We start from the raw sequence: 23438 nt of genomic DNA, 5'->3' as shown, positions 1-23438 counted from the left end.
GTGCTGCTGTTCGCTGTCGAGTCCCTCGAGGTTACTGTGTGCGTGTGATGATGGACCAAGCTACCAGAAAACACTCATGAGAATGACGGAAAAAGTAAGCTCACATAATCACACTTTGAGGATAATTTGTTTATCCCTGATTGTCGCGAAATGACGAGCAGGTGTTGTCTGAAAAATTGGAGCAGTTTTACTCATTTGTTTATTTTGAGTAAGGCGGCACTCTAAACAGCCAGAAAAATAATTTCCCCAAGGCAAGGCAGAGCAACTCCACAGATTGAGGTGACCAATTTTGACAAGGGAAAGAGCTCTATAATTAAGTAAACTCTGTGTCGGTTCAGGTAGGAGAGTGACGTGACACATGGTGTAATCATCCCAGGCTTCTTGAGTGAGATGAGACTCCTGGAAATATGCATTCAGGGGAGGAGCTCACCTTCCTGAGGTGAAAGCTGAAAGAAAAAGGACTCCATTTTAATTTGCCAAAGTGCCTACTCAGCACGGCACACAGAGAGCACGCTGTTGGTAACAGTGTGAGAAATAAGCAACACAAAAACGAGTGTTTGCATAAGATTGATGCATATTTGGCTTGGTGACAGCCAGTGTTATGGAGGCACTTTGTGTAATACACATTCATTACATTTACTTCCATTTGGAAATCATCCTGAAAAGCATTAATATGAATAATGTGGATACTTTATAATAAGTGGACGTGGATAATAATGGTATAATCACCTTGTTTGGCCACATCATATGTCTTCAGGTATATGTTTATATTGGCTTTTGTCTGAATTATGCTATATATGGTTCATGGTGTGGTTTCATTCATGTTTATTGTTGTCACTATCATTTTGTGTTTTTGTGGTTCTGTTCTCATAACACTATGTGGCTGCTCAGGTCGCCTCAGACAGCAGACCTAACAAACAAGTTTTATTCTTATTTTTCATTTTATTTACTGGTATCTATTTTTTTTTATATCTAATGCATTCAATGTTAGCCTCATTCAATAACATTGGTATCCCAAACCTAAGCCTTCAGTTTTCTAAAAGAAAAATCTGCTAAATATCAGTGTTTTGACATGTCATGTGACCAACACATCCTCTTTAACCTCACTGACTGAATAGGTCAGCATGACCATTGCAGCATACCAGTGACAGGTGTCACCTTTGTTGTACGCCAACAGTTTGGATGGGTTTGGGCAGGAGATCTAGATAGATAGACTGTGGAAAGCATTGTGGGTTGAGTTCATTGTTAGCATGCACAGACATGTAAGTGCAGCTATGGATTCAGGCCAAACAGGTATGCATAAGAAGCAGCAGAGATGCCAAGGTCCAGTTTGGGATGCTCTTTGTCAATCTCTGTGTTGCATGCAGACAACAGGAGGGGATGGCCAAGTGACCCCAGAGGTTGATTTACAATGTGTCAGCAGGAGCGGAATTGTACCCCCCACCCCCTCCCAGCACACAGAGGAATGAACACAGCTCAGAGGTGGCGTTTGCCAGGCAGCCTGACTCACCAAACAGGTCAGATTACAACATACTGCAGACACCAGGAGACGTCTCTGAAGACCAGCAACCATTATTTTACATTAAAAAGGGGAAATGGGGATATTACTTCAGTTACTCACCACAAACACGTCATGTACACATCCATTGAGAGTATTTTTGTTGTCGTGGTTTTTCTGTGAATGACTGTTTTTCAGGATTTTATGCCGAAAATGTTGTAAAGGCAAATATGTATGTTCAAAATCAACAAGCAGTAAAATCTACAGTACTGTATTAATCTACAGTACTGTATTTCATGGCTTGCAAGCCAGGCATCAACACTCATCATCACAGGAGATAATAATGCTCTGACATGACTCCAATCACAGCACCAAGCACTACATTCATGGGCAGTCTTGTGCTCATTATTACTGATCTCGTAAATCAAAGCACAAACACTGGCCCAGTTCCCTCTGAGTAAAACGGTGTGATATAATCTCCGATAGTTACAGTGGGTGACAACAATAACTTAATGACCCTTTGGCGCTTATCGTGTTGCACAATGATGTTATATGAAAAATACGAGCAACGGTTTGTTAAGTGCGACCTATTTGTGCTCCAGTCTGCATGATGTAATGTGAACATCACGATGTACTGTACATGACCACTGCTGGGGAAGTTAGTGAGCTGCATTTCTCAAGCCAGAAAAGAATAATTTAATGACATTATTATGTTTGATTCCTAAATGAGCCCACTGAGAGCAACATCACGCAAGTCTGCCAGTTTGCTCAGAACATGCGGCATAATGTTTTTCTTACAGCAAGGAATTATCACAGCAACCAATAACTCTGTGTTAGACCTTATTTTGCTTTAACTTATCATTCTGAAGTACATACCATGAATGTAATGCCTGTAAAAAAATTTAAAAAAAAAGACACCATATAGATTAGTTCCCTATAAACCCTGATTTAGCTATGCTTTATGGCCTCAATTTTTCCTATGAAAATATAGGTCACGTATTGGCACGAAGGAAGTGCACTGGCCACTGCACAACCAAACCAGGAAGAGACATTGTTTTTCCTGGCTGCTATCTCCAGGTAACTGTGTAAGAACTGGAATAATTGTGGAGACTCGGCGCTACAAAAGAAAAAGAACCCAATGTGCGTCTCATGGAACATAAAAGACCAGAGGCCCACGCTCATGACAGTGTGGGATGTGAACATTAATTGGCATCCTCCGCTGCTGAGCCGTAACCTGAGCTAGCTTAGTTAGCTAGCCTCTCATCCCTGAAAAGAAGAACTCTTTCTTCTGCTCAGTGATACAGAAAGAAAACAGTTACCACGTGAAACTTCTCAGAAAGACTTCTGTGGATTATCTCAAGTAACCACGTCATGATTTCTGGAAAGAGTCATTGTTGCTTAATTTTAAATGTATTTTTTTTTACCCCACTTTGAGCTGCACAAGCCATCTCATTCCACTTTATTCGAGAGAAGGCAAGGCAGTGTGGTATTAGTACTTTTACTCAAGTAAACGATCGGAATTCTTTTTGGATCACTGCTACAGAATCTCTTTAAACGGGCTCAAAATGCAACTGTAATATCCCTGATTGAAATACAAATTTGACCTCAGTAACTCACATCTAGCATTGTGGTTGTTCCCTACTTAAACACCAACCAGAAAAAAGCATGTCGCTGGCTGGTTTCTTCCTGTGAGAAAGTCTGCTGGCACCTTAAAAATCGTTGGACTGAACCCATTAAAGCCCCAGAACTTGTGTAGTGAGGGCCAGTGGAAAAAGAGTTGGGGAAGTGAATAACCAGCACTCCTCGCATCCCTGCAACCACACTGTACTGGAGGGATCCAGTGGAGCTAGTCAGGGGCCAAAAATAACCTCTGAGAGCTGAAACAAGATAATAACTTCTTTTTGTCTCCCCAAAACAACATGTCTTGCCAAAGCATGCATGTAATAAAAATGTGGATTTCTACACATGGCTTTTTCCTTTAACTTGAGTTTTTGAGTCTATTTTTGAGCGTCTTTGTGTATCCAGGCTCTTGTTTGAATATGTACAGTGAATAAATGGCTGGTATAAGACATTCTTCAAATGTGTACTTGCAGCAATACCGTCATGAACTTTGGTCTTATGTTCTTAATCATTTTGTAGTCCAGAGGCTGTGGCTGGGACATGTTCAATGTTATTCTGTTATTCTGATGTTATTATTCCCAAAAGAAGGTCCCAAAATTACATCTCTTTTTTATGTAAAGCAAGTCAAGGTGCCTCAAAATTACTGAAAGTGTCAAAACACTCATATCACAGAGAAATGCACACATCCTGAATTCAGGAAACATGCCTTTAAACAAACCATCAGGAAAGCCTTAATGTTGTAATGTGACTATGTAGTCGTTGCACTCAGCCACATTGCCAGCATGATCATGGTCGCAAAGCTGGGGTTGGAGCTCATGTGGAAACAAGGTTGCTGGTGCCTGCTCAGGCCTGTGAGAGTTGAGCAGTCGGATCAGACTGGGCGGTTCATGAGATGATCTTAAAGAGACAGGCACTAAAATGGAGAGTTCAGACAGAGGGTGAATGGAGGTGCTGCAGCAATGGCAAGCATGGGAAAATACACTCAAATGAACTGAACTGAAAATGAGCATAATATTGGAGCTTTAAATCTTCTGATGAAGCTCATGTGACACCGTAGAAAGCACCAGAACAGCTTTACAACTGCTATTTTAAGGGCAAGCATGAACTTTGGAGCTCAACATTTACGCCAACATCGATGAGAAGTTTTCAAAAAAGTTACTCATGCTGAAGAACATGTGATGTTATAGAAAGCAGCAGAACAGCTACTAGATGGAGCTTGGGGTGATTGTTTTTTGTCAAACGATTTACAGAGTGCACAAGGGACAGGACAACTGATTTCATGTACTTAGTTTTTGGAGGTTTCATATTTCAGATTCAGCTGATTCTGATCTTTGTTCAGTGGCATCAGTATAAAAATGTCAAAGCTTTTCTGCTCTACTTCCAAAGTACTCTCACAAAGCTCCAGCTTTGAAAAGAAAACACACTGTTCTCCTGTCCGTGGTGATTAAACAAACAAGAAAGCGCAGCCGTGAAGAAGGGGAAGATGACTTCCTTCTCGCCTTCTTAAGGTGGTCTGGAGAAAATCCCATTCACACCTGGCTAAAAACACTCCACTGTTCGGGCCACAATGGGAGCCTTTCTTCCTTTCATGCGACACAGAGCGTCTGAGGTCAGTAAAGTTCAGGAAGCACATGATTTTTTTATTTGAAAATCTATAAATTGTGAAAATGAATGCCCCTGTGTTTATTTGTGCTTCATACCACTGGCAAGCCCAGAGGCCTCATTCTGCTTGCCAGCTGCCAACCTATTAGCACCCCACAGAAACCCTAACAGTGCTGCCACGGGCCGGCTGTTTGTTTGACTTTGTCATATTGAATAGAGACGTGCAGACTTGGTGGATGGGAGGTGAGAATGGGCTTTGACTCATTTTGAAGGGTGCACTTGTTAAATCTCTGGCCATCCTGGACGATGTTTAGACTGGGACGGAGTTCCTAACTCTTGACTCTGGTCTTGGACGATCTGTTTGAGGGTGAGAACCACATTGCCGAGATACTGAGAGGTCTGAAGCCAAGCTTTGCATTCTTTCTGGACCTCAGTGCTGACTTGCAAATTCATTTAATGGGGAGCGCTTGAATAAACATGAAAGAGGTAAGAAAGCGTTAAGGACACTTAAATGTGTATGAATGTGCAAACGTTCTCAGATTGTTGTCGCAGAATGTTTATTAATGTGACTAAGATCTTGTAAAGCGGTAAAGTTGGTGTGAGTTCTGTGATAGTACAGTGTTATCATTTAAAGGACCAGTGTGCAGGATTAAATGGCATCTACCGATTGTAACAAATGAAATGCCCCTTGTCTCACCTTCCCCTACACTGTCGACTAAAAACTCGAAAAATGTGAAAGGGCAACAGTAGTAACATCCAGGAGTGACACGGCCTGTGGGAGAGGACCATCTATGAGGTGGTCATGGTCACAAAAACAACAGTAGATTTACGCTCACACTGGCAACGATAACATGTTGATGGTAATCGGGTATGTTTACCATGCTCATACGCTAAATTGTTATTGTTAATGGCAAAGTACAGCTGAGGCCGATGTGAGCGTCCTCATTTGGTTGTAGAGCAAAGTACTGGACAAATGGAAGTTTTGACCTGTTGATGGCGCTAGGTGACATGTTATGAGATCAAAGTTATTACATTGCATCCTGATGGGGACATGAATACCATAAGCAAGATGGTTTTTATTGAAAGACATTCCTGTTAAATTAAAAAAAAATGTCAACAAAAGTCAGGGGATCAAGAGCGGATCAACTCCTTAGTGTGTCCTGACACAGTGTCCTGGAACAATAAATGCCTGTTCAAATTCCCTGCCAGTCAGAACAGGTCAGGTAGGGTCCCGTTGTATTGCAGTGGGGCTTGGGTCTGCCGTATTGTTTATATGTGTAACAGTGAAGTGGATCCAAAGCCTCCGCTGCATGATACAGCTCGGCTGAACTTGACTTGACTCACTTTTGGTAGCAGGCACTTTTTCTAATTATGTTTTCCGCTACACGTAGTACCCTCTTCATGTAAGATTCTTATCTGATCATCAAAGCGATGGGGTGTGAAACTGCAGTGGCATCCTCTTCCACGTGACACAAACACAGGGACAATGGAGAATATATCAAAGGAACGATGGGCTTGATTCTCTGTATGCAGCCGTTTTTCACAGCAAGTAGAAAAAAAAACATTTGTTTCAGAAAAGGCTGAGCGGGAGATCCATCATCAGAGGGCAGGTGAAGACACGACTCTGGTCCCTCTGTGTCATGCAGGTGGTGATTCTCTTCTCTGATCTGACTCCATCTTTTTAAGGCCCTGCTGGAAAAACCAACACAGACCAGCACCAAAACAAGCACCAAAACACAACAAATGCTGACAAAGACCAGCATATTAATATAATATCTAAATTGTTCTTAACATTCTGTTGTTATTTTGAGTCAAAGAAAAGATATTACATTTTAGATTAAAATTCGCACACATTGAACCTTTACCTGGATACCAATAAAACGGGCCAGGAACCAGGTACTTTCCACAACTTTTACGAATGGAAAACCTTCAAGAGTGGTTACAAGCAAACAGAGTCAAGCCAATCCATTCCATACGTTGGAAATGAGGCAAACCTGGATTCTCTATTGCTGCCAGTCACACCAACATGCATCGCCAGCAACTATTTTTCTATGGTATGGCGTACCTGGTGTTCACTCCCAGCAGTGTTGCACCACTTTTTCCGTTAATCACATTTGATGGGCCGGTTGTGCTCGCAGCCCCGCTCCACAGGCGCAGCACGCTCCAGCACACTTTTCTTGGGTGCTTTTGACGGGCCTGCGCCTGTAGCGACGTGTCCCGGTGTGTGTGAGGCCTATTGCAGTTGTGATCACCAGGCCCGTCATCCTCGTCAAAGAAGGTGAACATGAGTAATGCTTTTTTTCTTTTTGTTACTACTACATTTGTTCAGTAATTGGTGGCTTATCAATGTGCTGACAGTGAAAGACATGTTTCTGTAAAAGTAATTGAGAATAATTTGTTAATGCCTTGATCACCACAAAAGATTGTTTTGGGAGTAGAGGCAGAAATCTCAGAGGCAGTCCTGTAATCCCAGACAACAAACCAAAACTATTTCTATGGTTGGATACCCCCCAAGGGCTGAGTGATGAAATCTGTTTGTTTTTTGTTTGTTTTGTCATTTGGATTCACTGAGTTGAATTGGTCTGAGTCGTGTTGAACTGCACAGCCACTGTGTTCAATTTTCCATCATAATAAATGTCACACAGCTGAGTCTTTGTCAGAAAGGCCAAGTAGTGTTCCAGGCAGCTGCAAGTGTATGGTTTGGAGCCCCGCACAGGAGGAATCTGTCTTGTAAACCGATATGGCTGCCCAGTCATGACCTCAGCCTCCAAGTATGAATTCTCAGCATGATCTGTGGGTTTGAAAGCCCGGCTTTGCAGGATAACTGAGCCTAATTATCACGTGTCTCTGTGGAAAACAACAGAAGGCTCAGGGCTGGATGGATAATAGGGATGTGCTCTGAAGGTGTCAGTGTTACTGCCTGTACATATGCCATTGTGTCAGGTAACAGCTGCACAGCTTAGATTCAGTGTTTTAACATAAGTAAGCTAAGAATGCAGAGTTCGGCTGTGATGCTATCACACAAGACAGTGAAAGTACCACTGATTTTTTTTTTTATGTGGAACTTAACTCCTCATATTACATATGAACTCTGATTATGAACTACAATAAACCCAGTGCCAAATTATTATTATTTTTTTTCTTCTCTTTCAGTTGCAGATGATTTCTGGTCCCAGCTTTTACAGCAGCAGATGTATTCAAGCAGACATTTAGGAGCGATGGCCTCCTGATCCCGATGATGTAGAGTGACTCACACCGTGCAGATGGCAGGTGGTCTTTACACAAAGCTCTCGTGGCATCTCCCTGGGGATGGGAGGATGGATCGGGGGGGCTCAGTTCCTCCAGGGTCTCAGCTGTGAATGGGTTAAAGTGATAACAGCCCCCACTCTGCTCTGTCCATTAACCTTAAATACTTGTGGCTTGATGTGATGTAATTGATGTTGTGAGGAGCCTTTGCCCCCATGGCTTACGTGAGATCTACAAGTATTGTAAGATTATGATGCTGACAAGTGTCACAATAGTGAATCGAAGCGGTTGGCCATAGATCACATTTTCTGATGCAGGATGTTTTCTGGAAATTAAACTGAGTAAATATAAAGATAAGATAACAACTCCACTGGTGCTGTAAAGCACAGGCTGTTTTCATTGAAAATATTTGGATTTATTGCAGTATGGAAAGCATACCTCCGCCAAGGCCCACCAGTACCCTTCAATTCAATCAGGCCTTATATCAAATTCAATAGCGAGGCGTAACACGATTTGAAACCACCCATAACTGCTTGACCATAATTAAGCTGACCAAATCTAGGATCTGCATTAAATTGTACTCACTCACTTAAATGCCAGATTTTTTTCAAGATCCAGACATGTTTACCTTAGAAATGACTTGCAATGTTAAAGAATTTTTAAAAACTCCACATCAGAGGTCACGGTTAAAGGCCTCCTTAGCAGAGGTGATAAAATGAATGACTAAATTCCATTTATCTGTTTCAGTTTCCTGGTATTGTTCATGCTGGCTCACTTTCATGACCAAGATTCTTGACTTGAACAGAGCCATTGTGAGTGTTAAATATCTATGCTTTTACTACTATGACAAGACAGATGTTACATTCTGCAGTGACCCTGAGGGTCAAAACACATCTCACAAAACAAAAAAACCCATACCATTTGTACATAAGTTCAAGTATTCAATTTGGGATGGAGCTGAAATGACTTGAAAAATTCTGTCACCAATTACTTATTAAATTTTCCAGGTAGATCGGGATTACTTCAGTACAAGCATATGCACATGACAAATTACTTTTATCTGTAGAAAACTGTCTTCCATAAGACTACACACTGTAGTTGATTTCAGTTGAGACCAGAGGGATTTTGTGAGAGACTTTAAGTGTTGTGTATACAGATGTTATGGTCATCCTGTTTGTAATTGCTGATATAATTTCTTACATTAATATTGTGAAACATTCTATCCCAATTACCTCACGTCATTTCTCTAAATTTCTGACCAAATAAGATGTGCAAAAAGCCAGCGTAGATGAGGTCTGTCTAGCTCCATTACTTGTACAGTACTGACTATGGGTCAATGCAATACAGATGCATGGCCATTTAAACGTAACCTAATTAGTTTGGGGACTGACCAAGACTACTGAAATTGTGTGCCGCTCCGGGAAATCTAGGCTCACTGGTAAACCGACTCTAACTCAGTGTGGGTCATTTCCTGAAGCAGTGGCAGGGAACCAATCTGAGGCAAGTGCAGCCTCTAGTGGTGGTCAAAATCAGTGACAAGGGAGCTTTTCAGAAACCATTTAATAGAAGATTTAAAAGAGACAAGTAAAATTAAGTACAGCAATACTTTACACATTCACACATTAAGAAATGATCCCATTTTTATAAAAATAGGGAGAGCCCCACCAGGCCACTGCACCTGTTACATCTGACCATCGCAAAGCATGTCACAAGATCTGCAGGTGTTACATGAAAACCAAGACTTGACATGGGAAAGCAAACCTTGCAACAGTCTTTGAAATGTTCAGTAAAAAACCAAAACACAATCTCAGTTGGTTAAACATGCAAACCACTGTCATGGTCCTTAGCGCGCTGACCCTTCAGGTCATGTTAAAAAGTTTAAGTTAAAACTGTACAAATCAGCACATGGTGCTAAAAAACATTGAGTCCTCTCACTGGGTGACTTGCTTTGCAAGCTCCTTCACCACTGAAGATTTGAGCTGTGGGATGGTAGCGATCCTCATCTGCTTCGAAGTCGAGTATTTACCTTTAATGGCCTGCAAGAACACAAGATTAGTATAGAGGAGTTACACTGGGAGAAAAAGCAAGGTCATTCAGTGTTGTGCCATTGATGCCAGTTACACAAGCATTAAAGTTGAGGCAAGTCACAGGATGGCAAGGCAAGTTTGGACACTTACTATGTGTTTGGTCAGCCCCTCGTTCACTTTTACAACATTTTTGGCAATGTGCGCCATCACAGGAATCAAACTCTCTGCTGTGTAGTCCATGTAGTGCTGCAGTGTCACATCCTGAGATGATATTGAACCGTCAGTCAAGTTTAGAAAAGCAACGAGAAGCTAATTTTTTGACAAGGCCAACCGATTTAGCTGACCGAGTTAAGTTAACACTAACCCACTAAAATAAAAGTTCATGAACAGATGCAGCCAATATGGATAAAATAAAGCACTTCATGAAGTCACTCACCCATTCACCAGCATCTAAGATCTTGAGGGTAAGAGCCAAAGCAGCACTTGCCACCATGGAAGGTGGGAAGTGAACCATCTCATAGTCGACCATGGTCAGCTCTAGGAGGTATTTTGCCAGGGTGTGTTGATCAGCAGTCACCTTAGGGGAGACAAGGCAGAAATGGACATGAGTGGCTGATAAGATGTCTCAGTCAGGTTTTAGCTGGATTGAGACCTTACAGACCTCGTAGATCTTTGAGGCCCGTCGGAGGAACTGCAGGGGAAGAGGGCGTCCCAACTGGAACTTTAGCACCCGGAGGATTGTCATCTCCATGTCTCGGATCTGGGCGGTGGTGTAGGCCTTGTCCGTAACATAGGCAAAGTCGGAGATCTCAGGGGGATACATTTCCTCGTATTTGGAAGCAAGGAACATTGCGGTCACACCAACCAGCTGCAGCTGCTTCTTGGGGACTGGGTGGTCCTGATAGAGGTACAATACATGGATTTAGAAACTGGTGTGGCAGGTTTTATTAAAAAGCTGGCATTTATGGATGTGACCAGAGATTAACATGGTCACCCACCTGAAGAAACCGGTCGATGATTCCCACAGTCATGTACATCGTCTCCTGCAGCAGACGGAACTTGAGGTTCACTTGTACAAGCCAGTCAATGAGAATGGCCCGCATGTTGCCAGTAACCTCCTTGCCCTGCAGATAAGTGGGTCTGACGTTCTGCTCAACCTGAGGTGACAGGAAAAAGGGTTAACCATCTAAAAAGATGAACTATGTAGCAAAAGAAAATAAGCCTGAATATGTCACTTACCTCAAGCTGTCGAAGGTACTTGTAGATGTCTTTCACATATTCACTGCAGAGCATGGGGTTCTCGTAGTCATCTGCGTCCACATCTCTGATAGCCGTGTGCAGAATGACGTCTGAAAATGCTTGACAGAGGTCAGCGGGCTCACAGCCTGAAGTCTCCATTGGAGTGGGGGATGCTGGTTCCGGAAGAACCTGGAACAGTTGAAATCCCGACATGAGTATAAAAAAGGAACCACGCCCAGCAGCTGTCATTTGTGTTTAATGAGCAGATAGCCAGCGACTAACTCACCTCCACCTCTGGCTCAGGTTTAACAGGAGCCGCATTTTTTGGTGGTTCAACAGCAACTACTTTCTCAACTTTGGCGGTGACTTTAGTCTTCTTCGTGGCCTCTGTCTTGACGGTCTAGGAAGAAAAAAAAAAAAAGGATTAGTGAGGTCAAAGGTTTTTTTTTTTTTTATATAACTAGTAAACATTAGGAGGTTCCAGACTCATGAAATGTATGATGTTTGATCAATAGACAAAGCCATTTAAAAATGCATTACATTGGGCTGTGAACATTCCGAGATTGGGGCCACCAATCACTGAAAATATAATCCAGTAGATGCAACCCTACATAGGCAAATGCAAACACGTGCATTAAGAGACAGGTTGTTTGCCTACGCCCTCCTTTGCCCTACAACATTTGGAGTTTCACTGAGTATAGCTGTCACATTTTACTCATGAGACATCAAAACAAAAAAAACACATACTATGAATCCTCTGGGTGTGTAATTAGCCCATTTTTTAAAGAATGCAAGCATTCTTTACAGCAATGCGAAGTTAACCAAGTTGATTTACCATGCATCCTCCATCAGATATTAAAAACACAGTGTAAACAAATGAGATTAGACGTCGTTTTTACCTTTTTCTGCGTTTCTTTGTTGGCTGCGATGTTTCCGATCTCTCCAAGCGCAGCTCGAGGCTTCAGTGAAGGCCCGGTGACCGAGCAGGCCTTTCCACCTAGGTCATTCCTGGTAGAAGCCAAGCGGTTCTGTAGAGAAATTCAAATATTTAGCAATACAAGTTATAAAGCATGTTATTAGTTTATATAGAGGGCTTGCCATGTCTTCGTAAACCGCATTCCTACAAGGGAACGCACGAGAGCAGAGCCGCAGCGACGCACGAGAGCTTTAAACACTGCTGGTATTTTAACAAAATAACCCTTCGATACGGGAATTTTTGTTCTGAACGCCTTTCCTGGCATAAATGAGAAAAGAGAAAAAAATCCGAATGAAATGCTTACCCTGGTTACTCGAAGAGCCATTTCGAAACGTGCGCTGCTTCAACAAAAAGACTGTGACTCGTAATGGAGGCTGATGCCGTGTAGTTTTTTGTAGCCTCCGTGTCTTGGTTTAAATCCTCGCTCGGCTCAACCTGATTCGCTGCGCCCAGAATCCTGCAAGCATCTGATTGGTCGAGCGCATCTGTTTCAAATGCGTTACCCAGACAACCACTGGTCCCGTCCCTCAGATCTTTTTTTTTTTTGTCCACACTTCCTTTTCCTGTCAGGTCCTGCTTTGCTTTCCCCCCCCTTACTTTCTAAATCGTACATACTGTTTAATCTGGTCTTCCCATAAACGAACCAATCATGGAACAAATGTACTTGCTGAAAAAAAGAGAAAATACTATGCTGGGTTTTTTGTATAAATAAAAAATCGGTAGTTTAAGGGGTTTACATGTGCTGTTTGATAAACCTTAGATTCCATGTAATTTGGTTTGGCAACTAATCCGCAATCAGACGGATCAAGGATTTACTTTCGCAATTACTACCTCCCCCCACATAAGAACATGCACACAGACATTGGGCCTCACTGCCCAATGCTGTCTTATTTTCCTCTGCATCGTCTACTCCATTACTTGAACATTCTCAGCAATTCTCAAGTATAACTCAAAGAAAAAAGATAAGAGCTTGGCAACCCCTTTGATGGAATTCAGTGTGTGGAATACTGTCTGTACCATACAGTTTTCAGGCTGTTATACAAGTACATAATAATAATAATAATAATAATAATAATAATAATAATAATAATAATAATAATAATAATAATAATAATAATTATTATTATTATTATTATTAAATAGCTCGTATTAAATATTGTGTCTTTATTTCTTCCCTTGTTTTACATAATAGATTATTGACCTTAATGGTGGTTAACTACTTAAAAAATATTTATCAGGAAAATTTCCTTTCATTGGAGGGGCTGGTGGCTTTAAGTCCTACAAGCTTTAAAGTGAAACTCTCGCCAAAAAGCAACCCAGGCATTTTTTGTGAATGTATATGAGCCAAACCTTCACGTAAAAACATAATTACGACAAATGAGGCACTTTTAAGATTTACCATAGTTTCATTCTCGGGCACTCATTTTCAATGGAGTGCTGGGGCACTCTTACGCTAGTATCAAAATCGCTATTTTTAAAACACTAAGAAGGCTCGACACAACATGAAACTTTGCTTGTAGTACCACCAGGGTCTCTACGCATGAACACGAGCATTGAGAACATTGTTTGTGTACACAGAGTTTACTAAAGAGAAGGTTTTTGAACAACTCATGTTAGCAGCTGTATCTTCGGTGCCGCCTTCATGGCAGGCAAAAAGAGTCAATCTCTGAGTGCAACCTAATAGGAAGGAGCGTAATGGTGGACTGCTCCTCAAGCCTTCCTGTTCGGTTGCACTCGGGGATCGACACTTTTTGTCTGCCATGACGGCAGACTAATGGACCCCTTATACTTGGCACAGATTGGGGAAACACACTTCCTAACTAACAGGGCACCCCTGATTTTCTGCCAACAGAGGTTTCCTTCAGCCAAACACGTCTTCAAATTGTCACACTGGTTTTCATATAGGTTCAAGCATGCAGCTATTCAGTGGATCAATGTGTGGAACTCCTCTCCCACAGAACTCAAAATGGATCATGAGTGACAAAGGCATAAATGAACTGGTCGTTGCCATATGTTTTATCAATATTATCATATAAGTGGTTGCCTTTTTTGTATTTTCTGGGGGAATTTGTGCAAATGCCTGTCTTGGGACGGGCATTGCAAACAGGCTTCGGTTACAGGCTTGGATCACAGTACTCTGACCAGCCTAGCTGATCCGTAGGCCTGTCCCTGGCCTGAGGACTGTTCATGTCGCCGAGCTGTCCATTGGAAGATATAACTAACAGCGTGAAGGTCAGACAGAGTAAACCGGACGAACAATCATAGCTGAACGATGAACAAAATCTTAGGGAAGCTGAAGCTTACGAGGAGCATATGAAGGCAACACACCTCTCATAAACTTGTTTACTCTGATCTACGAACAGCACGTCAGTGTCAATCCTTCCTGGCTACATGAATATTGATTTTTAATCTTCTACACTGGAGTCGGAGCTACGATCTGTCTATCTTTAGGACAGGGTTTATGTTCAGTAAAAGCCATGAATCAACAAATCTTTTGGAACCGGAAGAGGAGGGGTTTCGCCTCCAACAAACCCCTGCCTTCCAATCAGAGGGTCACAATTTCCATGACGTCTCACCGGAACAAGGGAGGACGCAAACGCACCACGTAAAGCAAAACAGATGCTACCACAAATCAGCTACAGAGCAGAGGACGTCAACGATAGTCGCCGAAGGTACTCCCAGGCGGAGTGGAGCTGCGTGAGAAGACTGAAAAGAGAGGCACCACAATCGACGTACCTAGACGGCCCTAGAGAGTCCCCTCCGAGTAAACCATAGTTAGTTTTTCGGTCAATCCAACAAAGTTTCGAGAAGAAACGTTTCTCAGACACCGACGGTAAGTGAACTGTTCATATTAAAGCCAGCTAAGTTAGCCTACGTGGTTGTTTGTGAAGTTTCCCAAGTGGGCAGTGAGACACCGACACAATCGATCTTAAAGCCAGATCTGCTGTTAAAAGTGTTTGGTCTTGGCAAAATATGTAAAAATGGCGCAGCCTTACTTCGCTCGCGAGGATTAAAGGAATGTTCAGTTTGGTTAGCACGTGTCGCTGAAAACTTTCCTTCTCCAACAGCGAGGTTGTCGTAAATTAAATACAACTCACTTATAAAATCTGACATTGTCATTAGAGCGTCTGTTTATGTCCACACCACCCTGTCTAGCTAGTTAAATCACTGTGTAACGTTGTTTAACCTGGCTAAAGTTAATCTGCTAGCAGCTCCATCAAGATCTGTAGACTTATAAAGTGAGACATCTTGTTGGCTAACTATATCAATGTTTGAATATTATTTGATGTGTCTGTTTAACAGTAATGATTATAACACCTATTTCGCAGGGTGATGCACGCGGAGGCACCGTGTCATAAGTTAATGCCAAGATAGTAATATCGCGTGTGTTGTGTACAAAAACAAAGAGACAAAGCAAAGGCAACAACAATGCTAACAGTTTTCTGTTTAAGCTAACCTCCAAGTTAGCATGCTAACATTAGCGAGATCACGAGAATCTGCTCACACGGTTGTTGTGGCTAACAGTCGTTAGCATACGAGTAAACTATCCAACTGTATTGCTGGAGTGTGATTTGTTTGTGTTTCGTTTAACTATGAGCCCTGGAAGCTCGACTCGGAGTCGATTTAGCCATGCCCGTGCTGTTCATGTAGCACAGTTTATCAGAGTAAGCTGTTGGCAGCAGCCATTAGCTTGCTAGCATGACTCAGTGGATTTGTAGAAGTGACACTGCTGTGGCCCGGTGTTTGTCGGGAAGCGAGCGAGGGCTGGCGCCGAGGTAAACAGTATTGATCGCTCAGACCATTTTCCCTGAGCACGTCTATCTGGAGAAGGGGTATTGAATCTCGGGATGATAACTGAGTTGGGAGTCTGCCGTTAGCATTCCCCTAAGTACCACTTCATCCTGAGCTAGTGGGTGCTTTTGGCTTTTGTCTCGGTGATGAACGTGCTCGCCTCTTTATCTGAACTACAGTTGTTCTGCTGAATTTTGTCACCATGTCCGGATCTGTTCAGCAGAACGCTGGATCCCGGTCTTGTCTCTGTAGGATTTTGAAGCCACCTGCCCCCCTTTGGTCAGAAAGCTGATGGGATGTTTTGATGGTGGAAACCCGCTCAGATAACGATACACACTCTGGCATGACACCAGCTCTGTTTGCACGACTCTCGAGGTTGTCTATAAATAGACGTGTTCACCGCCTTACTGTATTGAGGCAACCCGTGAGTGTGCGCGTGTGCGCGAGCGTGTCTTGAGATCACAGTGTCACATTGCACTCCCGTGAGAGAGGAAAGCCACCACACACAGGTCCATGTGAGCCTGGAAGCTGCGTGGAGCACTGCAGTCTGCAGGCACACACACGTGAAGCTGCAGCTTGCAGTAATGAAGAGGAGGGAGCCTCTGATGCAATTCACCGGAAACATTGCAATGTTTATGGTTTCCCCCTGTTTTATAATCTATGATCATAAACACCCCCCTCCTTGTGATCAACTTCCTTTCATGTAATTATTAGTCGGAGTTCAAGTTTAACTTTACCAGAAGAGAGGGGCCTCATACTTCCTGTTTCCCAACTTGGAGTGACTGGTAATCCTAACAACAGTGGCCAAACATTCAGATTTTTAGACAAACATGTTATCTCCTACAAAATATGTCGAATGTTGTCGAAACATCGGCAGTTTAACAAGAGTTTTAGCCAAATAATAAAAAAAGTTAACACCTGGGTGATAATGATAATCTCAGTCATATCTCAGTCTTTCATCAGCAATGATCAAGACAGGTCATTGCATTCAATGTAGATCTTAACCATGGTTGAACATAGATAGATAGATGCCCAGCCCTTTCCATGTGTCATCACATAATCCCATCATTCAGATAGGATGTTTTAACCTTTAAGTGATGCAGCAGCATACAAGTATTTTTTTTCTCCCTCTCAACTCTTGAATGATCAGCTGACCGAAGAGAGAGCCTTCTGTCAGTTGTCATCGGTGATTGTACAAAGTTGTTTGATGACCTTGTGAAAAGCAGAAGATACTATAATGTGTTAATTGCCTTAAGTTGCTCAGCAGCTGAACCAGCCAAGCCCAGACAAGTCAGATGTGAGAATGTGTTAATGGCTCCGAATAATATCACAATTACCTTCATCACAATCTAAAGCCTATGAAATTCTCCATTTGCACCATTTTAAAACCAAGTTTTGCCATAGAGGCGGTTCTGGTACAAGCTCCTTGTCCCTTTTTTTAAGTAATTAATCCAATCAGTGTAGCCATCTAGTTAACTACATCACCCTACACCTGGTACAGACCTGCTGGTTAATAACGTAATGTGGAGTTTGGAAACAGACGTAAGAGGGCACTAACACTAAACACTGCAATGACGCCCCTGAAAGGAAAAACTTGCAGAAAACTTAAAGAGTGATCTTGATTTGATTTCATCTGAAGGCCCGTCCCTGCACTAAACCCATTACTTACCACAACCTGGTGTGGTAGGACTTTGTTGAGCGAGAGGGGAATTGGATTTTGTTGGGAGAGGGACTGCAGCCCGAAGTGAAACGGCACTGTTTTGAACTCTGTAGTGCATATATTTGCTTGCTGAAAATGCCACTCAAACTCTTTACAGGGCATTGATGATATTGGTGTGGTATGTAGGGTTGTTTTTAATCTGAGCATCTGATAAAAGTATGCAAATTTCAGTAATTGTTTTGCGCGTTGGCTCGATAAATGATCATTTATTGCTTGAAAATGCCTTGCTAAAGTGATCACTTGACCAATCTATACAGCCCTTATGGTATGGCACTGAGCCTTACCATAAGTAGTTGATAGTTTTCCACTCACTACTGCTAATTGATTCTGGTGCTCTGATTTTTAATTTGTCTGTTTATAATTCATCAAGTCAGATTTTTTTGTATGTTGGTCATAATCACACGCTCCGGTGACTTTTGTTTGTGTCCCCAGGTCAGCTCACCAGGTGGCAGACATCGCTATGGCCCAGGAGACCAATCAAAGCCCAGTTCCTATGCTCTGTCCTACCGGCTGTGGTTTCTATGGCAACCCTAGGACTAATGGCATGTGCTCTGTGTGCCATAAGGAGCACCTGTCAAGACAGAACAATGGTGGAGTCAGTACTCTGAGTGCCTTGGGTAAGACCTGCTGTGTCTGTCACAGTTTCCCTTTGTTTCCATGTGCACACAGGGCAAAACTCCCAACCTCTGTGTCTGACTGTAACATGCGATGAAACGTTTCTCCCTCAGGCAGCGGCCCCACCGCTGAGGTGTCTGCCATCCAGAGGTTAGAGGCCACTCTGAACAATGCTGCAGCCGCTGCAGTCGCTGCTGCTGAGGTGGCGGCCGAGGCAGCCGCTGCTGAAGCTGAAGCTGCTGCTGCTGCCAGCGAGGCTGCTGCCAGCGAGGTTCTCAGGTGAGGAGATCCACAACAGTTTATTTTACTGCATTCAAACAACTCCAGTGCTGTCAAAAATGGTCCACTTTCAGAGTGGAGGAACAGTTAATTATGTGGGCTCTTCAAGTAAATGCAACTTGACTGAAAAACTCCATAAACCCTGTGTAAATACATACCTATTAGTATGTGACTCTCATTTCAATGTGTCCTATTTATCCTTTGCAGTGGAGCTTCAGCAGCCGTTTCAGTAACACAGCAGATGACTGAGATGAGTCTGTCCTGTGAGGAGAAAGGAGCCTCAGGGACCAAAGTAGAGCTCACAGAGCCAGGTAGGTACCAAATATAGACTTGTTATTTATCACAGAGGATATGTACTTATATCAGTTACACAGGTTACACCAACACACTCACAAACCTACCATTTGAGTACAGTGTGATGCAGGCCAATACAACAGTCCTGCCAGAAATACCCCTGTGAAGCTGACATAATAATGTTCAGCTTTTGTTTTCACCATCAGAGACATCTTCATTATAGCTTTGGAAAATAATGTTTTACCACGAGATGATCAAAAGTTGGTATAAACAGAGATATCTTTTTTACTGTCTTGTCTCTGATCAAGTTGAAAATCAGTGGGCAGGACTGCTTTATGGGTATTTAGAGAATGGGTCATTTGTCAAATTAAGTTAATTGGATTAGCCAAAACAGATGTTTCGATCTACAATTTGTAGAAACTTTCACAATATATTTTAATATTGCCCAAGCACATATAAATTGCACATACCAAAATCTTAGAATATGTTCCTCCCCCATTTACATCCACCCATGGATTTTTAGTCCCCCTTGTGTACGTGCATGGTTTTTTTTTCATATGAAATGGTGTGTAGGATAGTAAGAAAGCTCATGTATTTTTCTCGTGTGTTTCCAGTGTTGAGTCAGCCCACATCCTCTGCCTCCCATCCCTCCACTGCTGGCAGTGAGGACTTCAAAGCCCCAGAGCCCCCAAAACCCAAGAAGAATCGCTGCTTTATGTGCCGCAAGAAGGTTGGCCTTACAGGTATGAAATGGGACAGATAGAAAAAAATTAACTTTCTTTTCCAATTTAAAATATATATGGTGATTTATGAGGCAAAATGGTTCAAATTTGAGCATTTTCTGTTGCTGCACAATGACTTTGCTCTAGGCTTTGACTGAGAATGCCAATGCAATGTGGTCAAAGAAGAGCCATCACACAGCATATTTTGTGCTTTTCTGCCATTTTGACATGCAGTCCACAGCAGAATGCAAAAGCAGATAAACCTTTTCCAGTATCTGATGAAAACAGTGCAGCAAATAGCTACAAAGGAGAGACAGATAGTATTACTATTTGTTCAGAGGTTGTTGATTTCAGTTTTCCTAGAAGCAAAAGTTCCATTGTGTAGCCATCAAAACAAGTTCTTGCATAAGAGACCCTGCAAAAAGGTATCGATAAAGTCTAATGTCTTAGAAGACGGATCACATCATCCGCACACTTGTCATTGGTTTGACTCGGTCTGTCCTCTGTTTCAGGTTTTGACTGCCGCTGTGGGAATCTGTTCTGCGGACTTCACCGTTACTCTGATAAGCACAACTGTCCGTATGACTACAGAACCGAAGCTGCTGACAAGATTCGCAAGGAGAACCCCGTTGTTGTTGCCGACAAAATCCAGAGAATATGAAGAGGACTCTCAGTTTGACTTTGAATACTGGGGGCGATCCGCTTTAAAAAAACCATGAACTTGAGCCCAACTTTCTGTCTGAAGGACCTGTTTTTCCCCCCCTTGTTTGTTACACATTCAGCATTTTCTCCCCAGTGCATGAAAGTTCACTTATATTTTCAGCTTTCATTCTTGTTTGTGTGCGAGTTTAACACTTTTGAAAGGTTGTATTTAACAAAGTTTTTTGTGTGAGGATGAAGGTGGGTCCATATCAGTGACTGAGTGTGATTGCTGAAGAAAAAGTTACTGCCCCTTTTAGAAAACGCTGTTGATGGCTGCCCAATCTGTTTTGTGGTTCCCCCTGAGATCGCTTGAACTTTGCCTGGAAAGAGTTTGGACACTCGAGCCTGTTCGGACTCTCAGACTGTTACTGCTGTTGGCTGATGGCACCATCTCAGCCGTGCTTGCTCTCTGCTGGCTTGAGTAGCAAAACAAAGGATGTTGTTGTGTGGTTTCTTTTCTTTTTTTGGTCAGTCGAACCCTCCTTATTTGTCAGACTTTGCGTCCTGGTAAGTTTTTATCAACCCAAAATGCTTCTCTGTGCCGCTGGAATCTTGCCCTCTCTGGCCCCTGTTGACACACAGCTCCACAGACGTCCTACAAAGAGACTTTGAAGAAGAGACTTTGTCGCGAGCCCTTTCACGCTGGCTCATATTCCTCTCCTCCTGCTGTGTGCATGGGACTGGAAACGCAACATAGTTTGACAGTGACGTCTTTCTCTCTCCTGTTGATCTCGGCCGAATGCCGCGACCCACTCTGTGCCCGGGATCTGGATGGCAGGCACATGGACTTCCTGCATCTTAGGTCCTTGAAACCATCCACTGAAGTCACATTTTTTGTTAGTTTGTTTCCTTTTTTGTTTTCCAGAAAGTGTATGCCGTGTGTTGTTGTATGACAAGTAGCCTAAAGTTGTATTAATTTTTGCCTTTGGAAGGGTTTAGTTCCACTAATCTTTTCATCTTTTACTTCACTATTGAATGTTTCCTCGATTTCTAATGTGAGCCGACAAAATTCACAGCGTTGGGAGCGTGTGTGGGAGTAGATGTGGACGGCTGGCTGTATGAGCATCGTATGAGGCTAAGTGGTTGTGTGCCATGGTGATTTAGTGAGACCTGTGGTCGTAGGTTCTTAATAACTTTCAGTTTTTTGTTGATTTTTTTTTTTTTTTTTTTTTTTTGGTCCAGCTGCTTAATCTGTTTTGTTTTTTACCCTTTAGTTATGCAAGTTTGTACAAACATCTTTATTTATATACTGCAGTGCGCGTAATCCTCCAATAAAACAGAATAAATTGTATGATGTAAATAAATTATGTTCACAAATATGAAGTCAAGAATTGACAGCCCTTCATTTTATTATAGATTATAGATTGTTTTTCTGCACTTATTCCTCAACTTTGAACATCTTCTGTCAGGATCTACTTGGGGCTGCGAAATGCAGGAACAAAACCATATCATAATTCTTTTTGATATTCACGATTAGAGGTAATGATTATATTGCATCACTATTTCTATGTTTTACACAAACAACTATTCAAATCAGGATGGTGTGACCTTTCCTGGGGTCCGTACCGAACAAACATGTTTTCTCGCATCTGGAAGAGAAGATTTGTAGACCGGTGTTGACAGACTTGTGAAAGGGGAGAGGAGTGAGTGGGAGGTCAGCCAGTCGGTTAAACTCCAGAGGCATGAGCTGTACTTTGTATCAGAGTGTTGCCTCTGCTGGTGTAACTTCAGTGGGCATCTCTACAGCTCAGATGCCTTTAATATAACATCAGTGCCATTAAATTGCTTCATTCTGTTGAGCATTTTGGTTTCAAGCTACATACATTTGCGTATTGCACCTTTTAATGTCAACAATTTTGGGATCCATTTCATAAGCCTGTCTATATTACAGCACTTGAAGTGTGATTCAGCTGCGCGGTGATGTTCGGTGTGTCATCCAGCTGACAGTTGGAGGCTGCTGCCTGTCACTTCTCAGTGTCTCCATGTGACTCGTGTCTCTGCAGGGGAAACTGGACCCGCTGCATTCGGCGAGGCCTCGGGTCACGTTATGACACCTGCTGCCCCGCTTCACCATGAGGACTGTATGTTTTGATATGTGTGCACATACACACGTGTGCTGGTTGTACCCATTCATCATCACGAGCAGCACGTGGTGTCATGAACACTTCACCTCAACATTGCCCCCCCCCCCCACACACACACACACACTCCCCCAGGGATTAGCAGGAACAGTTCCCGTGTCTGTGCAGAGGTAAACACTGTCCACTCAGAGCTTTTATCTGTTATACTTCTGCTTTTTAAGGACTTCATTATGACCTCATATTTCTATTGCATGAGACAGTTACACTGGTACTTTGAGTATCTTGTGTTGGCCCTGCTCAAACTGAGGTTCTAACAATAAATTTTAGCTTGTTTCAAGTTGTTACACAACACACCCCTAAGACTTAGGCAGATATTGAGAAGAAACTAACATCTTATTTATGTACTGTTATGTTACTGTAGTTGTAGGTTAACATGTAAACAAGTCAGTTTATGTCATTTTGTGGTCACGCTTCCTTTTCGCAAATGTCCACTAGGTGGCATGACAGACATACGCTCTTATTCAACACGCTGTATGTAGCATTACAACAAAAACCTCAACATGGATGTATTCTTGAATAAATTGCCCAGTTGGTGTGAAATTATAACAATACTGAAGAATAACACGAACATTAAAGCTAACTTCATAGACTAATAAATACTACAGCAGTGAACCTAACATTGTTAATTTGAAACAGATTTAAACAAACTAATAAAAAAAAGCAAATTAATTCTGTAACATCCTCACACAATCAGTTCTGACAACGTGACTCACAGTCAGACATGTTAACAGCCTGATTAGACATTACTTCCATATCAACACACAGAGTTACAGATTTTCAACATTCTTACTGAAATTAAAATTAATTAATTCAAATATTTATGTATTAGGTTGTTTTTCAGTCCCTATGCCATTACACAGGCAAAAACTTTGACAGCCTGTCACAGACGAGCAGCAGCATTGCAGTATTTGTTGAACCTGATCCATTAACTTTTAATTGCTCATGCATCTTTTAATGGTGATCGT

General features: G+C 42.3%; 2 protein-coding genes across 3 annotated transcripts; one reads left to right on the top strand and one right to left on the bottom strand.

Annotated features, from left to right (window-relative positions):
* Positions 1-9508: 9508 nt before the first annotated feature.
* Positions 9509-12674, bottom strand: ccnb1 (cyclin B1). The gene is made up of 9 exons (XM_037118073.1): positions 12513-12674; positions 12132-12260; positions 11519-11632; positions 11233-11421; positions 10992-11150; positions 10655-10891; positions 10430-10570; positions 10144-10254; positions 9509-10002 (listed from the first exon to the last, which is right to left on the bottom strand). Exons 1-9 carry the CDS (start codon positions 12531-12533, stop codon positions 9898-9900), a joined length of 1206 nt encoding a protein of 401 aa, XP_036973968.1. The 5' UTR covers positions 12534-12674; the 3' UTR covers positions 9509-9897.
* A 2082-nt stretch (positions 12675-14756) lies between these two features.
* Positions 14757-21655, top strand: LOC119030347 (AN1-type zinc finger protein 5-like). 2 transcript variants are annotated; one of them, XM_037117844.1, is made up of 6 exons: positions 14757-15041; positions 18153-18337; positions 18449-18614; positions 18822-18925; positions 19523-19651; positions 20143-20291. In XM_037117844.1, exons 2-6 carry the CDS (start codon positions 18181-18183, stop codon positions 20289-20291), a joined length of 705 nt encoding a protein of 234 aa, XP_036973739.1. In that variant the 5' UTR covers positions 14757-15041; positions 18153-18180. The 2 variants fall into 2 exon arrangements, with proteins under 2 accessions (XP_036973739.1, XP_036973740.1); XM_037117845.1 differs by lacking the exon at positions 14757-15041 and having other exon boundaries at positions 18181-18337; positions 20143-21655.
* The last annotated feature ends 1783 nt before the right edge of the window (positions 21656-23438 follow it).

This window comes from Acanthopagrus latus, chromosome 12 (assembly GCF_904848185.1).
Source record: "Acanthopagrus latus isolate v.2019 chromosome 12, fAcaLat1.1, whole genome shotgun sequence".
NCBI classification, from domain to species: domain Eukaryota; kingdom Metazoa; phylum Chordata; class Actinopteri; order Spariformes; family Sparidae; genus Acanthopagrus; species Acanthopagrus latus.
This window is presented reverse-complemented; position numbering and strand designations above follow the sequence as displayed.

What these genes read in the sequence shown, in the direction of transcription:
- ccnb1 (XM_037118073.1), bottom strand. Translation starts at nt 12,533, where the DNA reads ATGGCTCTTCGAGTAACCAGG. An exon ending in ACAAAGAAACGCAGAAAAAG is followed by an intron (nt 11,633 to 12,131) that starts GTAAAAACGACG and finishes TTTTCTTCCTAG; the next exon opens with ACCGTCAAGACAGAGGCCAC. An exon ending in GGGCCTCAAAGATCTACGAG is followed by an intron (nt 10,571 to 10,654) that starts GTCTGTAAGGTC and finishes GTCTCCCCTAAG; the next exon opens with GTGACTGCTGATCAACACAC.
- LOC119030347 (XM_037117845.1), top strand. Translation starts at nt 18,181, where the DNA reads ATGGCCCAGGAGACCAATCAAAGCCCAGTTCCTATGCTCTGTCCTACC. An exon ending in AGTAGAGCTCACAGAGCCAG is followed by an intron (nt 18,926 to 19,522) that starts GTAGGTACCAAA and finishes GTGTGTTTCCAG; the next exon opens with TGTTGAGTCAGCCCACATCC. An exon ending in CAAGAAGGTTGGCCTTACAG is followed by an intron (nt 19,652 to 20,142) that starts GTATGAAATGGG and finishes CCTCTGTTTCAG; the next exon opens with GTTTTGACTGCCGCTGTGGG.